This window comes from Cervus elaphus, chromosome 12 (assembly GCF_910594005.1).
Source record: "Cervus elaphus chromosome 12, mCerEla1.1, whole genome shotgun sequence".
In the NCBI taxonomy this organism is placed as follows: Eukaryota; Metazoa; Chordata; class Mammalia; order Artiodactyla; family Cervidae; genus Cervus; species Cervus elaphus.
The window spans coordinates 70,516,480-70,533,405 of record NC_057826.1 but is presented as its reverse complement, the minus strand read 5'-3'; the positions used below and the strand labels follow the sequence as shown (position 1 = coordinate 70,533,405).

General features: G+C 45.0%; 1 protein-coding gene across 2 annotated transcripts; it reads right to left on the bottom strand.

The window, feature by feature from the left end:
- Window positions 1-412: 412 nt before the first annotated feature.
- On the bottom strand, window positions 413-15,783 carry GREM1 (gremlin 1, DAN family BMP antagonist). 2 transcript variants are annotated; one of them, XM_043920582.1, is made up of 2 exons: window positions 15,182-15,783; window positions 413-4,405 (listed from the first exon to the last, which is right to left on the bottom strand). In XM_043920582.1, the coding sequence occupies exons 1-2, from the start codon at window positions 15,346-15,348 to the stop codon at window positions 3,850-3,852; spliced, it is 723 nt and encodes a 240-aa protein (XP_043776517.1). In that variant the 5' UTR covers window positions 15,349-15,783; the 3' UTR covers window positions 413-3,849. The 2 variants fall into 2 exon arrangements, with proteins under 2 accessions (XP_043776517.1, XP_043776518.1); XM_043920583.1 differs by lacking the exon at window positions 15,182-15,783 and adding an exon at window positions 14,608-15,117.
- Window positions 15,784-16,926: the final 1,143 nt, after the last annotated feature.

The window sequence follows — 16,926 nt, the reverse complement described above, 5'->3', positions numbered from 1 at the left end:
GTTCATTGCATTGCTGAATCACTCTCATCATTAGAGAGCTCCTTATTCTACTGAGCCCCAAATCTTTCTCCCCTTTTTCCCTTGAATACCTCAAGAATAAAGCTATTACCATTTCAGCTCAACAATTCTTCCACTATCTGAAGGCTTCTCAGAAGCATTTTAACTCTTCTTTCTAGCTCTGGGGAAGAAGTTGGTACTTTCTACTGTTCACCAGCTTTCCCCTGCCTCTAACTGCCATTGCCTGAGGTGTCCTCCTGAAATCAAGTGAGATCTGGAAAGTGTGAATGGAGGAAATAAATTCCTTTTCCGATCACAAGAGATCTCATGATCTATTTTCTACCTCACTTCCCATGACAAATGAATCCCTGCCCCAGCTCTATCCTGTGAACACTACCAGTGAAACACACACACACACAGAGAAGAAGTTCAATTTATTGGTTGTTCTTTGGGAAAGGTTATATAGAACATTATTGGGGTGAAGTTAAATTCTAGTTATAGATTCATAGAACTTCGCTTTCAACCAAATTAGCTTTTATGAGACTACCAAATCCCCCCTTATCCTCATAGACAGCAAAGGACCTTGATCATAGTCTTCATAATTCTCTGTTTTTCAAATGATTAAAGCAGACATAATACATAATGCAGTTGATATTAAATATATTGAGAATGACAAATCAGTAGAACTACTTTCACTCTTTAGCATTAACTTGTCATTTATAAATGTTCTGTACATACATTTTTTATTTTAGATTTTCTCCATAAAAGGACTTGTGGACAATTCATTATTATTGGCTATTAGTATATGCACATTTAATTCTTCCAAAATAACATTTAAGATCTCTCTTAGGATGCCTCAGAAATGTTAACCTTTAAGGAACATTCAATTATAAAAATAAAAGCTCAGGTCTTGACTCTATAAGCACGTTCAGATGTGTCAAGATTTTATTGTTTCCCTCTGACCTGATAAAAACCTCCAACAACATACAATGTGCCAGCTTCTTCCTTGCTCAACTCAGAGGAAGTCATATAAAGGAGAAGAAAAAAACATGCTTGAAATCACAGTGACCAAAGGATTTGAGTTAATAATTACATTAAATAACCATAACTTTTTGTTTAACTATTCACATTCCACACAGTGGAAATTATCCTTTCCTCCAGATTATTCGCTTACATTTTTAACTTTGCAGAACTACAATAACAAAAAACAACTTACAGACGCAGGATGTGTGTTTTTTCTCTTTTAATGCCAAGCACAAAGTGTACATCATAAAATTCATATTTGGTGTTTGGCATTATTTTAATAGGAAAGATCTAGATCACAAATATCTTGCCATAAAAATTCTACTATAGTAATGAAAAAAACATATCATTACATCATCAGTGACTCCAATACAATATTAACAGATATGGCACTTTCAATAATGTTGGAAGATGCATGGGACTTGGGCTAGTTTTAATATAGGCACAAAAAGAAAAGCAGACATCCCCTTCTTTGGGTAGCGCTATGCTTTTAGAGCAGTTATGTTGCATATTATCCCAGTGAAGTTCATTTTGAGCAAATTCTCTTCACTTAAGCCAAATCCGACTTACATGCAAAATTGTGGTACAAGCTACTAAAAGAAGATTCCTGCTGCCAACTTAAGTCATCTCTTTTTAACAAAATTGCAAGCTTGTGGCAGTTAAAACAAGAGAGATTTGGTGTCTGCTGGTTCTGAATGTTATTTTCCCTTTCTAGTGTGGTTGTATATTTTCAGCTCCTTCTCCCTTCTTTTCTTCTCTCCCACCCTCAAAATTCTAGCTTAGTATTTGCATGCTTAATTAAATCCATTATGTGCTTTATTGCTGGAGGATGTGGACGATAGAAGGATTTAGGGCAGGGACTACAGTGTATGTGAAATGCACAGACTATATGTTAGCACAAATTCTCCTAGTGTAGAATCATCAGTAGTGAGTTTCAACGTTTTAAAATTAGACTCAATATTTTGGGTGTTCAAGATGACTTTCTGCTTCAAAGTATGGTTCCTATTTAGTTGTTAGTGGGGAGAGCACTGGACCAAAACAAAAATAAAATAAAAGCAGCCTCTTTAGTTGCAATGATTCTTTGAACGCTAGAGCCTTCATGGGCAACCTAAATGCAAGTCCATGGTGTTTGTTTCCCATGTTACACATGACTTGGCTGGTGAGATTGAGAAGATGCAAGGCAAAAAGAGTATGGGGGTGGGGTGGTTTACATATAAAACTTCAGGCTTGAAGAAAGCAGGTTGGCCAAATCCAAAATGCAGGAAGGTTTACCCACCCTGCACTTTGGCCATTAGATAAATCCTAAATAGGCATTGCAAATAACCCAAGTTTAATCAGAGAACAGCAACTACCGGTAGGTTCCAAGAGGCTATAATGTTATATAAATCCTACCAGCAGTAGGACAGCGAATGCACACAAATGCTCTGATTTCTTAACTGGGGTTTCCCTCAGACCCTCAGAGGGTGAAGGAAGAAACACAGGTCATACCCTTACATCTCCTCCCTGCCTTTTAACTACTCCTTAGCCAGAAGCAATTGCCTTCCTTGCCTTACTCTGCTCTGCTCTCCAGCTCAATCGCAAACGATGGCTAAAACAGACCCCAAATGAGTGGAAAGGAGCAGGCCCTAAACTCTTTTATCTCAGCCGGATCCTTCACTGCCAGGTACACTCACCCAGCAGACAGCATCTTTATCCTACAGGGTTGTGGTTCTCAGAAGCACCACACAGAAACAATGAACCGGGGAAAGGGTGATGATAACCCAGCCAAAAGGACAGATAACAAGACCTTCTGCTTACGAGGTTTTTGTCTTTTTCCTATTCCTGTGTAGGAGTTTCTGAATTACATCTTTTGTCCATCTGAGGGGCAAAGCAGGAGGGGCTGTTTTGGTTTCACTCACTTGGTTCTGAAAATAGGAGTGGTCAATATTTATGTTTTAAGTTTGGTATTGAGTTACAGCTAATTTCAACGGTCACAGTGACTGCCAAAGCTAATGACTTTTTGGCAATTCTATTTCTCTTCTTTAAACATCAGGGGGAAATTTGCTAAAGCAAGAGTCTCACTGTGTTTGGAGGTTGGCCTTTCCACACCCTGCCCATCTCCCGCCTGAATTTTGCTGGACCAACTGGTTCTCACCCGCAATCTCTCCCTTCTCTCAACCCTCTATCCTTCTTGTCCTTGCACCATCAACTTCCCCCAGAGCCTCAAAGGTCTTCCCCAAATAGGAAACATTTGCATCTATGGTCAAGCAAGTTGCTTTAGAATCCTTGACAGGGAAGGTGGTGGACAGAAATAGTCACTGAGATCCTAAGAGGGGATGGCCTGGGATGGCCTGGGAGAGGGAAGAGGAAGGAGGGAAGCAAGCACAGGGTAAAACATCTTTTCCAAGGCCAAGGCAGCACAAAACAGGTCTCACGCCCTCAGAGAAGCCTCTCCATTAACATTCATTTGGAAAGGAGGATCTGGTCCCCAGGAGGGCACATGGAAGACCGAGGCAGACCCAGACTACAGCCTGCCCACCGCCCCCTCCCCCCAAAGTGCCTGGGGTAGTAGCTTGGGTTTTCTGTGTCATCCCGCAAGGAAGCAGATACATTTACATACTAGGAAGTGCCCTCTAGCAGAGACTGTGTTTCCTCTGGTGTCTGCAAACACCCACAGGCACCCACGAACACTCATGCACACAAACTACGCACTAGCAGGCTCCTGGGAGGAGGCAGCTGGTGGTCCTTCTTGCCTCTAGGTTTAAGCCAAGTAAGAATCAGGTTGATTGAGGTCTGTCTCTGGGCCCGCCTGAGGCCTGCATCCCAAGGACAGGCTGGGTGTGCCTGGCTTTAATCCAAATCGATGGATATGCAACGACACTGCTTGACACGCGTGACCCTCTTCTTCTTGGTGGGTGGCTGGAGTTCGGGACAGTTGAGCGTGACCATCATGGTGGTGAATTTCTTGGGCTTGCAAAAGGAGCAGGACTGAAAGGAGCCCTCCTCCTTCCGGATGTGCCTGGGGATGTAGAAGGAGTTGCACTGGCCGTAGCAGAAGCGGTTGATGATGGTGCGGCTGTTGCAGCCCTCCTCGTGGATGGTCTGCTTCAGCGGCTGGGTTTTGCACCAGTCTCGCTTCAGGTATTTGCGCTCGGTCACATGCAGGGCCTCCTGGCTGGACTCCAGCACCTCCTCTCCGGGCATGGCGGTGCCCCGCCCCTGGCCCCGCCCCCGGTTCCTGGAGCCAGGCTGCTGGGGAGACTGAGTCTGCTCCGAGTCATTGTGCTGGGCCTTGTCTGGTGGGGGAATAGCCCCTTGGGACCCCTTCTTTTTCCCCTCGGCAGCTGGCAGCAGGGTCCCCAAGAGGAGAAGCAGGGCTCCCACAGTGTAGGCTGTGCGGCTCATGCTAAAAAGAGGAGATAGAGAGGAGGCATGAAAAACAGAAAAGTTAATTAACAAAAGCATGAATAAAACAGCCAATATTTTATCAGGCACTTGGTAAACACTTGATGTAAATGATTTCTTTTGCTTTCACAATATCTCCAGGTATTGGGTACTGCTATTCTCATTACCCTCTGAGCCATGAAGCCATGAATTAGCTCATCCAGAGTTATACAGCAAATAAGCCAAGATATGGACTCAACTGGGACTTCCAAGGTGGTTGAGTGGTAAAGAATCTGCCTGCCAATGCAGGAGACTCAGGAGACACAGGTTCGGTCCCTGGGTAGGGGAAGATCTCCTGCAGCAGGGAATGGCAACCCACTCCAGTATTCTTGCCTGAAATCTCATGAACAATGTGCATGTGTGTTCAATCACTCAGTAGTGTTGGACTCTTTGCGACCCTATGGACTGTGGCCCAGCAGGCTCCTCTGTTCATGGGATTCTCCAGGCAAAAACACTGGAGTGGGTTGCCATTTCCTTCTACAGGGGATCTTCCCGACCCAGGAATGGAACCTGCATCTCCTGAGTCTCCTGCACTGCAAGCAGATTCTAAACCACTGAGCCACCAGGGAAGCCCACCTGTGAACCATACAAAAAGGCAAAAAGATATAACACCAAAATATGATTCCCCACCCCCCATCTGCCCAGGTCAGAAGGTGTCCAATATGCTACTGGGGAAGAGCAGAGGGCAATTACTAATAGCTTCAGAAAGAATGAAGTGGCTGAGCCAAAGCAGAAATGACGCTCAGTTGTGGGATGTGTCTGGTGGTGAAAGTAAACTCTGATGCTGTAAAGAACAATATTACATAGGAACCTGGAATGTTAGGTCCACCAATCAAGGTAAATTGAACATGGTCAGACAGGAGATGGCAAGATTGAACATCAACATCTTAGGGATCCATGAACTAAAATGGACCGGAATGGGTGACTTCAACAGATGACCATTATATCTACTGCTGTGGGCAAGAATCCCTTAGAAGAAAGAGAGTAGCCTTCATAGTCAACAAAAGAGTCTGAAATGCAGTACTTGGGTGCAAGCTCAAAAATGACAGAATGATCTTGGTGAATTTCCAAGGCAAACCATTCAACATCACAGTAATCAAAGTCTATTTCCCAACCACTGGTGCTGAAGAAGCTGAAGTTGACCAGTTCTGTGAAGACTGAAGACTCACAACACCTTCTGAAACTAACACCAAAAAAAAAAAAAAATGTCCTTTTTATCATAGGGGATTGGAATGCAAAAGTAAAGCCAAGAGGTACCTGAAATAACAGGCAAGTTTGACCTTGGAGTACAAAATGAAGCAGGGCAAAGGCTAACAGAGATTTGTCAAGAGACCATGCTGGTCATGGCAAACACTTTTCCAACAACCCAGGAAACAGCTCTACACATGGACATCACCAAATGGTCAATAATGAAATCAGATTGATTATGTTCTTTGCTGCTGAAGATGAAGAAGCTCTATCCAGTCAGCAAAAATAAGACTGGGAGCTGACTGTGGCTCAGATCATGAGAACCACGTTGCAAAATTCAGGCTTAAACTGAAGAAAGTAGGGAAAACCACTATATCATTCAGGTATGACCTAAATCAAATCCCTATGATTATACAGTAGAGGTGATCAATAGATTCAAGGTATTAGATCTGGTAGAGTGCCTGAAGAACTATGGTTGGAGGTTCATAACATTGTACAAGAGGTAGTGACCAAAACCATCCCAAAGAAAAAGAAATGCAAGAAGGCAAAATGGTTATCTAAGGAGGCTTTAAAATAGCTGAGAAAAGAAGAAAAGTGAAAGGCAAGGGTAAAGGGAAAGATATACCCAAATGAATGCAAAGTTACAGAGAATAACAAAGGGAAGATTTTTTTTTAAAAGGGGGGAGGGACTTAAGAGAAAAATGCAAAGAAATAGAGGAAAACAATAGAATGGGAAAGATTAGAAATCTCTTCAAGATGTAAAGGGAACATTTCATGCAATGATGGGCATGATAAAGGACAGAAATGGTAAGGACCTCCCAGAAGCAGAAGAGATTAAGAACAGGTGACATGAATACACAGAAGAACTGTAGAGAAAAGATCTTAATGACCAGGATAACCATGATGGTGTGGTCACTCACCTAGAGCTGGACATCCTGAAGTGAAAAGTAAGCGAATGGGGGTGATGGAATTCCAGTTGCACTCTTTAAAATTCTAAAAGTTGATGCTGTTAAAGTGCTGCACTCAAAAAAGTTGCTCAGTCATGAGTCATGTCAGATTCTTTGTGACCCCATGGGCTGTAGCCTGCCAGGCTCTTCTGTCCATGGAATTCCCCAGGCAAGAATACTAGAGTGGGTAGTCATTCCCTTCTCCAGGGGATCTTCCTGACCCAGGGATCGAACCCAGGTCTCCTGCATTGCAGGCATAGTTTTTACTGTCTGAGCCACCAGAGAAGCCCCCAGTATGTCAGCAAGTTTGGAAAACTCAGCAGTGGCCACAGGACTGGGAAAGGTCAGTTTTCATTCCAACCCCAAAGAAGGGCAATCCCAAAGAATGTTCAGACTACTGCACAATTTTGTGTGTTTCACAAGCTAGCAAGGTCACTCTGCTCAAAAATCCTTCAAGCCAGGCTTCAGCAGTACATGAACTGAGAACTTCCAGATGTACACCAGGATTTAGAAAAGGAAGAGGAACCAGAGATCAAACTGACAACATTTCTTGGATCATAGAGAAAGAAAGGGATTCCAGAAAAGCATCTACTTCCGGTTCATTGACTATGCTAAAGCCTTTGACAGTTTGGATCACAACAAACTGTGAAAAGTTCTTAAAGAGATGGAAGTACCAGACTGCCTTACCTGTCTCTTGAGAAACCTGTATGTGGGTCAAGAAGCAACAGTTAGAACTGGACATGGAACAACTGACTGGTTCTAAATTGGGAAAGGAGAACAAGGCTATGTATTATCAAACTATATGCAGAGTACATCATGCAAAATGCTGGGCTAGATGAATCACAAGCTGGAATCAAGATTGCCAGGAGAAATAACCTCAGATATGCAGATGATACTACTCTAATGGCAGAAAGTGAAGAGGAACTAAAGAATCTCTTGATGAGGGTGAAAGAAGAGAGTGAAAAAGCTGGCTTGAAACTCAGCATTAAAAAAATAAAGATCATGGCATCCAGTCCCATCGCTTCATGGCAAATAATAGGTGAAAAAGTAGAATCAGGGACAGATTTTTCTCTTCTTGGGCTCCCAAATCACTGCGGATGGTGACTGCAGCCATGAAATTAAAAGATGCTTGCTTCTTAGAAGAAAAGCTATGACAAACCTAGACAGCATATTAAAAAGCAAAGATATCACTTTGACAACAAAGGTCCATATAGTCAAAGCTGTGGTTTTTCCAGTAGTCATGTATGGATATGAGAATTGGACCATAAAGAAGGCAGAGCGCAGAAGTGCTGCTTTCGAATTGTGGTGCTGTAGAAGATTCTTAACAATCCCTTGGACTGCAAGGAGATCAAACGAGTCAAACCTTAGGGACATCAACCCTGAATATTCATTGGAAGGACTGATGCTGAAGCTGATGCTCTAATACTTTGACCACTGAAGAGCTGACTCACTGGAAAAGACCCTGATGCTGGGAAAGTTTGAAGGCAAAAGGAGAAGGGGCTGGCAGAGGATGAGATGGTTAGACAGCATCACCGACTCAACGGACATGAATCTGAGCAAACTCCGGGAGACAGCGAAGGACAGGGAAGCCTGGTGTGCTGCAATCCATGGGGTTGCAAAGAGTCGGACACAACTTAGCAACTGAACAACAACAAATACCATGATACACTTCCAAATGATGAAACATGTCCTTCACATATATGTGTGTATGTGCATGGATGTGTATATGAAATTTACAAGGTAGAAAAATGGGCACAAGAAAACAGGTGTGTGCAAATATTTACATAGATAATTGCCAGAGATATGTTGAATAAGTTTATGATAGTGAATTATTATGACTGGGTCTGGAATTAGATATTGGTCAGCAGGAACAATGGCAAAAAAAAATTAAAATAAGAGAAGAGGAGGCTATAGGAAAATTGACCAAAAAGGAAAAAAAAAAAGGAAAGCAAAGGTGGAGAGAGAGAAAAATGAATGGAATGAGGAGTGTAAATAAGAGAAAGGAAGACTATTTTAAAGCAGTATATTTGGGGAAGGCGGGACAGACAGAGAAGGAAGAACAGGATAAGTATATTTTTCAAAAGGAGGGTGCAAGAGAGAAGCATCAGAGTATTAAAGATTCTGCTGGGACAGTGCTTCTCGAACCTGACTTTGCAGACAGTCACACAGGGATATTGTTATAATGCAGATTGTCATTCAGTAGGTCTGCCTTTCTAACAAGCTTGCAACAGCAAGGTCTGTGGTACCCGTAGCTATGGGGCATGGAAGGTGCTGTGAAAATGTGAAAGGATCTTCTTTTCAATGAGTGCAGTTTCAAATTCACAGCCTCCCTCCTCAGGCTATAACAGTGAACCTGATGGATCCTGAGGCTTTCCCTGTCTTACACGGCCATTGTGGTTCTGAACCCAAGGACACAGTTGTGAAGCACCCATTTGCCTGCTCCCTTCTGACCACCAGTGTGACACATGATAACCACTGAGTGCAATTGAACAGTAACCTCATCATGCCCCCCTAGAACAATACAGGCTGGAATTAGTAGCTGGAGCAGTTACCTTCCAAAGACAAAGGCAGGGTAGATTCTACATCCTCTAAGGGGCAAGTCCTGTAGTAAAGACCATGCAACCCTAAGGATAATGTCAAATTAAGACAAGTAAATATGAAAATCAAGATATTCTTAAATGGCACCTTTTAAACATTAACCTAACACTTTTGGGCAAGTTCAAGTTTGGAGCTGATAATGTGACATTTAGCTCCAGCTCTGACGGCAGACTCCCTGGTTTTTGTCAGTTTATGTTACAACATCCCCGTTCTTTAAACAGAGCCTTTTTGGCCTCAACAACAACAAAAAATTAATTTCCTTGTTTTGTCTTTAAAAAAAAAAAAAAAAATCACTCATGAGGACAACCCAGTTATAAAACAGTCTGATTTTCTCCAGAGACCAGGATAACTTGAGCCGTGACAATCCTCTCCTGAGCAAATATAGTGTGAATTTGGGAAGCTTTCAAAGTTTCTGTTCTTCACTCAATTCCAGGCCAGGATCTAAACTAAAATTCAGTCTCTGCCCATGTCCAAGAGAAGCACATAAGACAGCCTTAGGCCTCCACCCACCATCTTCCCCATCTCTCCTAAAAGGGGCCTCCAGAAAAACTGAAGCCTCCAGAGCAAGACTGCAGAGCCAGAATCACAGAGGCCAATCGGAGACTTGACTAGGAATGTATGATGACCTCATAGGACAGGTTCAAGTCATGGGGCCATGGGGCCAGCCCTGCCCACAAACAGCTATCCAAAAAATGCAGTTTTCTTTCTCTTCACCTCTTAGGACCTTCTTTATATTCATCTTTTCCTATCGGGCATTTTTCCATTTGTCCTTAAATAAAACCAAGTTTGAGAGTTCTAAGGGCTTATTCATTACCTCCTCTTCCATTCCTGGCAGAGTGGGCTCTCTTTTATTCAATGATGATTGTCATGGACCACACTGACCAGCAAAACTTCTGTTCTTTGCATTTAAAATGCATTCCCACAAGCTGATGAGCCAAGCCAACTTTCGATTTCTGTCTCCTTCTAGCCTTGGGAGCTTCTTAATACTTTTCTTCCTTTTTCTAGGAAAACTCCAAATACTCACTACTTTTTACCAGGTCCCTGGAGAACACCGTGGGGTTTATTTTCCCATTGAAGCCACTGGATTCACTTGGGCAGAAACCAAGAGTAAAGCAGTAAATTCAAAATTAGTCAACTGTGGTTTTCTGTTTTAATTTGGACCAACTTCCTGTTCCTATGGGAGTGTGCAAACCCTATAAGAAAAAGGGGTCTAGAGTGACAGATTGTTTTTAAGAAAAGTAAATTTTTTCTCAAAATAAGATTTATCATGTGTGAAAAAATATTATGAAATGGCTACACAAAAATGTAAAGCTTACTCTTAAATATCTTCAGCTTTTAAGTTCTTAAATCTTATAACTAGTTATTTGAAGAGAAGAAAAAACAACTTTATGAATCTCACTCAACAGAGACCTCAAGTTCTTAGAGCAATGCTCTGAAAACTCTGCATATCCCACATGAGTAAGGCTGGGGCGGGCGGGGGCGGGGAGGTGCAGGGGGGATGAAAACTATACTTAGTGGTAGTACCAGGGCTCTGTTAAGTCATCGTGATCAATCATTCAACCTCCCCCCACACCAAATGATCTTGATCATGTACTGAAGGAAATAGGATTGATGTGTTCTTGAAATTCCAATTGTATCGTCACTAAATAATTTGCAATCTGTAAATATCTAGACATGAGGGAAACCAAGAAAATATGTTTCTTGCACATAAATTCTTCACCTTGACATCTAGCAGAGTGCCCCATTATAAAAAATAGAAGCAAAGGCCAACCCAGATTTAGGTCTTATGGATTATCACCCATGTTCAACCATGAGCTGAAAACATTTCTGGTAACTTGCATTCTGAAATGACCCATTCACATTATTAAATTAAAGCTGCAACTCATGGACCCAGAGTGCATCAGACACCTACAAAGATCTCCCTTATTTCTCCTTTGCAGATAATATTCTTTCCAAAGGCTGCCTCAGCTTCCCCTCAATGCATTTCTGCTTCACCAAGTCATGTGATTATATTTTCATGGTGAGTTTTCTCTGCAACTGTTTCCTACCAGCAAGACCCACCCACTCCTAACTTTTTTTCCCCTTTACCACTGTCCTCCCATCTAATCCACTTGTCTCAGAGGACACAGATACTCTCAAAGTATGTCTTCTGTCCCTGATGCTTTCCTTCAGGTTACCCTGAGTGATCAAAAGCAAACATCTGCCCAAAGATAACCCGTATCAGCCACCTTTGTCCTGTGCAGGTCATGGTGATTTATTCTAACCTTCACCAGGCCATAAGAATACAATCATCTAATTCTTGGGAATGAGGAATAAAAGTGCTATGTGTAACCTGTTTCTAATATCCTCAATGTCTTTGGGAAAGTTTAGGCCAGCTCCTTTCAGCACGCTTCTCGCCATATTTCTCATTTTAGCTAACCAACCTGCTTGTAATCAGTTAAATGGAGTGCTGAGTGGGATTAACAGTGAGGAGACAATGATCAGCAAGCCAGATGTCTGTGGCTGAATGTCTGATCAATGTTTTAGAAAGCTATTCAACAGGCATGACAGCAAATTATTCACCAGCATTAAAAAAAAAAGTAAAAGATGGAAATGACAGCAAAGGCTCTAAGTTCAGGCCTGATTATAGAAGACCCTATTTCTTTTTCTCAGGACTACATCTTTAAGGACAAACATTTTAAATTGGATCTTCAAGTTTTAGAAAGATAGTCAAATTTTAAAAATTGAGCAGTGATGTTCTTAAGAATCTGCTGGGTTGATTTTCTGTTTTCAATTTGTACCAAAATGGTTGGCAAAATAGTAGAGGATAAATCTCACCTGTGTGTCCTAGAAGCACACTAACTGCATCTTTTCTATGTTGAAGACCACCCAGGCTAAGTCAGGCTGGGGGCCAACATCATAGAGGGCTCAGAGAAGCATCTCAGGGGCTCTCCAGTCTCTTGGAAGATTTTTTTTTTATGAAGTTAATGATAGTATACAATTTTTGCGGTCAACAGGAAACAAGTTGGGAAGTAATGAATGTTAAATGTTTACTAAGCGGCACAATTGAGACAGCCAAAGCATAGGTTCTATGTTGTAGTAAAAGGTGTGTGTTGATCTCTGTGTGAGCAGGACTTGGGATTTAATTTCAGAACCATCTTGTGGTACACCTTGAAGTCCTAAAATCTTACTGCCTCTCCAAATGCCACCACTCATAATGAGAGCTACCTATATTTTTAAACCCTATGTGAGGCAATATACTCAATTCTGACAGAACTTTATAATTGATTTTTCACAACAAAATAGGAGGTAGATAATATCGTCTTCCTTTTACCAACCAGGGAATCTAGACTCTGAAAAGTTAGGAGTGTGTCCAAGGTCACACATCCCCTCGTGGGGAAGTCGGGGTTTGAGTCCCATTCTTCTGAGTCCCCAAACACATGTCCTTAAGAATTATTCTACGGACAGGCAGCACAGTATTTAATAAGGGACACATGGACTTGTTTCTAATGCAATCAAATGTGATGAATATTGTAACTCAAATAATTCTCTGTTTTGTTCATATGTGAAGGAGAAAACCTTTCTGATCCCAGGAAATACTGTTGTACTTCACATTTCTAAAAGCGTATGTTAAAACTAAAGACAATTCCTTGCAGATGCAAGACATAGGCTTATAACACTGGCCTGATCTGTGCCTTTCAGTTGGATGCTAAGTCGCCTCCCCTACATCTCCCACTCCTTTTACATATAAGGTTTAGGTTTTCCATCTGTCCTTCACTTTGTTCTGTACTGCTTTGCTGCTGACAAGCATTTCTTGGGAGAGGGGTTTGTGGCATAAAATTTCTTGGCATTATATCACTTTTAATACTTAAACCTTACGGACTTAAGTATAAAGACAAGGCAGGCAGCTTTCATTCAGAGATGCAGAGATGTAATAGGTTTCTACTCTCCCCTGTGTAGCCATTCACCTAAAACTAGGTTAGCCGACTTGAATTTCCCATAGATCGAGCATGGGTTAGCAAAACATTTCACTCAAAATGAACTTTTAAGAAAATAGGAAACCTGTGAAATTACAAAGTTTACAAAACACTTTAATTCCTACAATGACCTGGGGGTTAAATACACACACACACACACACACACACACACACACACACACACACACGCTACAGCACTACACCCAGCAACCAAGTTCTAGAGAGCCCTTAAATAATTAATTAATACTAACAATTTGGAGTGTGCAATTTATCCAGTGATGGTTACTGGATGATCACCTACTGTTGTAAGCTGGAGTGTACCAGGGAGGAGAGGAGAACCTGTGGTTTTCTGAAAATACTTCTTTCCCTCGTTGCTTTGAAAAGCCCACCCTTTCAAGTGCCCCTCTTCCAAAAAAAGAAAAAGAAAGAGGTGAGGGCTGAAAAGCCCTGGGGTGAAAGAAGACTCCATGCCCTGGGATGGGGGTTATCTTAAACTCTTCTCCGCTATTTATTTATCTTGCGTGTACAGTCAGAGAAAGCCACTACTCTGGGGTCCCTAGGGCAGTTTAAATCCCTGGTGACCCACTTAACACAATAGATTATTTTAATCAACTCGTGTCCTGGCACCATCTCGAAGAGGAACGTAAACAGACGCGCTCACCGCTTGGATCTGCTCTTCGCAGCCGGAGATCCAATTTCCTACCGATGGTCGCCTCTCTGCCCTTGTACCATTTAAGAAGAGACTTTTAACCCCTAACTTCGAGGCTGTATTTCTATCTAAAAGAGCCGGGATTCAGAGACGGAAGGGGAGGAGAAGGCTGGCAGGGCTTCACCGGAGAGACTCCTGTCTGCCCCCTGCCTCGCCGGGGTACCTTATCAGCGCCCCGCTCTGGGAAAAGCCTGACTGGGGCGCCCCCAAGGCGGTGCTGGGATCCGAAGACAATGCCAAGTCAGAACGGTGGCGCGTCTGTTTTTCCCAAGCCAGAAATCTACAAATAACTCCAACTGGCAAGGTGACGGCCCCCGACACCCCACCACCCCCCGACCCTGCTCCGTGAGCTGCAGAGCGGTCAGCAAAGTGTCGGGTGAAGACGAGGGGATGACCTGGGTTTCCAAGCCGGGGACCAGCCTCCCACGGCCAGTCCCGCGTCGTCCGCGCAGCGAGACGCTGCACGGTCCTCTCGGACACAAATTAGGGCGGTGCTCGCGGAATTAGGACCCGATGGATTGTCACTGCCCAGCGCCTGGACGTCCGCGATTCAGTCGAGACGCGCATGGGGCAGGAAGAATCCTAGGAGGAAACGCAGCACCCAAGAGTGCGCAGCCCGCAAGTACTTGTGTGTGCTATTTGCGGTGTGAGCACCATGGACTCCCGGGCCTCGGCGTCCCGGACGGCTCACTGTACCTCACCCGTCCGGTTACCTGACCGTCGGGTTTCCGCCGCGGCTCCGCCGTTGCACAAGTCTCCATCTCACCTTGAGGATAGGCAAATGGATACATCGCTCATTCTCAGGATCTTCCAGCCCACGGCAGGATCAGTCACAGCCCTCCGACGGGCCCGCCCTGAAGTCCCCAGACCCAGAGTCCCGCCTCAAACACAGGAGACCCTCTCGTTGCAACTTTTCCCGTCGTCTGTGGTCGGGCCGAAGGTTCCTGCTGCTCCCCGCTACTCCCCGGCGCTCATTCTCCCTCTGCGCTCTGTACGCACGGTCTCCGCGCCCTCACCCAGCGGGCACGCCTGGCAAGCGCGGCTGCCACGCACACTAGCAGAGTATTAGCGGAGCTCCGGGAGGTGGCAATGGGGTGCGGGGTTCCTGCTCTTAACATCCTCTTTCCCAGTCATGCCCTGCACACTGCACAAGGTGAGGTCAAGGCAGCCAAGACCTTGGCCACGAAGGACCCTGCGATGGTTCTTTGGGGTTCACCCAGGGAACGCGGGGCTTCGGCCTGCGCGCAGGAAGGGCTGTCGCGCACCGAGGGGGACGCGGGAGTCGTTTCCCGACCCCTACACACACACGCACACACACACGCCTGCGTCTCCGCGCTCACCTGTCAATGCGGCGGGCCTTCGGGGCCTGCGCTCTCGACGCGTGGCGCGGTGTGCGGCCGCGGCCAGAGCCGCGCGGGCTCCGCGTGGGGTCAGCGGGGCAGAGAGCACCGCTCTTGCGGCTCACTGGGTCGCCCGGTCCGCGGAGGGCGCACCGAGTGAGGGGCATCGCGCCGTCTCCCGTTTAAATGCCGGCGGCGGAGCGCGGCGCCCCGGGCCGCGCCTCTTCATTGGCCAGGCGCCGCCGCCGCCGCGGGACCCGCTATCCGCCCCCTTTCCCGGTACTGCCCCCGCCCCCCGCACCCCTCCTGCCTCCCCGCGGGGTCCCCTCTCTCTGCCGGCCTCGCCTCTTTGTCTGCTCCCCCCGCCCGGACCGGCTGGGAGAGGTCACCCCAGGGAACTGCGCCTGGAATGCACAGCAAATCACATTTTCCGCTCCCGTTGGAGGGGGAAGCGCGGGAGGAAATCCCCCCGGCTCTCGGCCCCTCATTCCTCCTCCGCCCCAGGCCTGGGCTTTTCCTCTCGTCGGCCCAGCGACGCGCTTGTTCGCGGAGACTGCCAGGGAAGAGCAAGATCTCCGTGGGATCGCGACAGATTAGGCGATTCTTTTCCGGTGGAGGCAGCGGGACTGCCGGGAGCTCCGGTTGAGCGGTCGCCGCGGCCCTGGTGCGGCTCCGCCCGAGGCCCCCAACTTCGAGGGCGCTGACCCCAGCGCCCCCGTTAACCTCGGCGGGCTCGCTGGCCGCCAGCAGGAGCCTGTCGCCAACATGACACCCTCTCTCCTAGCCCGCCACGGGCGCTTTCAGCTCAGATGCCGGCGGCCTCGGCTGTGAGTGTATAGAGCGAGTAACGGGGGCGCAGAATAACCGACAAGAACCCTAAAAATCTAAAATGCAAAGTCAAGGTTTCCATGCAGATTACTTTTAAAAGGGACAGAACAGTCGCTAGGAGAGAAGAGGTTTTTCGTAGCAAGTTGAAGATGAATAAATCAAGAAAATAAAACGTCAGACGAGGAAATAACTCTCCAGAAATGGAAGACAAAAACCTACGTGTGTGAAAAACCGATGTCACATTCTGTATTCATTACTGAGAACCCGATGAAGAGTGGCGAACATATCAAGCGCAGGAATATTTTTCGAAAGATGAGCGAACACTTTCATTTGTTCTCTTAGCTTGGAAATCGGTTCCTCAAAGAGGCCGTAAACTTTTGTGTGTCGACGTTAGAAGCCCGTGCAAAAATCGACCCGGCTGCAAGGTTTGCAGACCGGCTCCATCAGCGAGGTCAGAATGATGACTTTGAAAAACATTTGTTACAGAAGGAAATTTGAAGGTGTTTGTACTGACTACAGCAAAATAAACAAAACAATGAAACCCATCAAAAGGTACTTGTGAAACATTCGTGATTTAAGTACTCAGCTTAAGAAAACAAAACAAACCCCCAAACAGCCTGGATTTTTTTTTTTTTTTTCTCTCTAGGCAGGCATTAGGGGGAGAGGGCAAGAAGTATTGAACTCCTTCTAGATGATGTTAGGAACTTGAAATCGACTTTTCAAAATAAATGAAACAAGAAGGACGTCTGCATTAAATCACTATCTAGAGAATCTTCATCAATCTGCATGTTTTGTTTGGGCAAACGGCAGTTTTTACCCATGAACTCAGTGCTGCACTTTAAATGTTTTCAGTAATTTTTTGTTTATAAAAAAAAAAAGTCATAGTTTGACCCATAGTTTCTAGTTGCCTGCAAGAT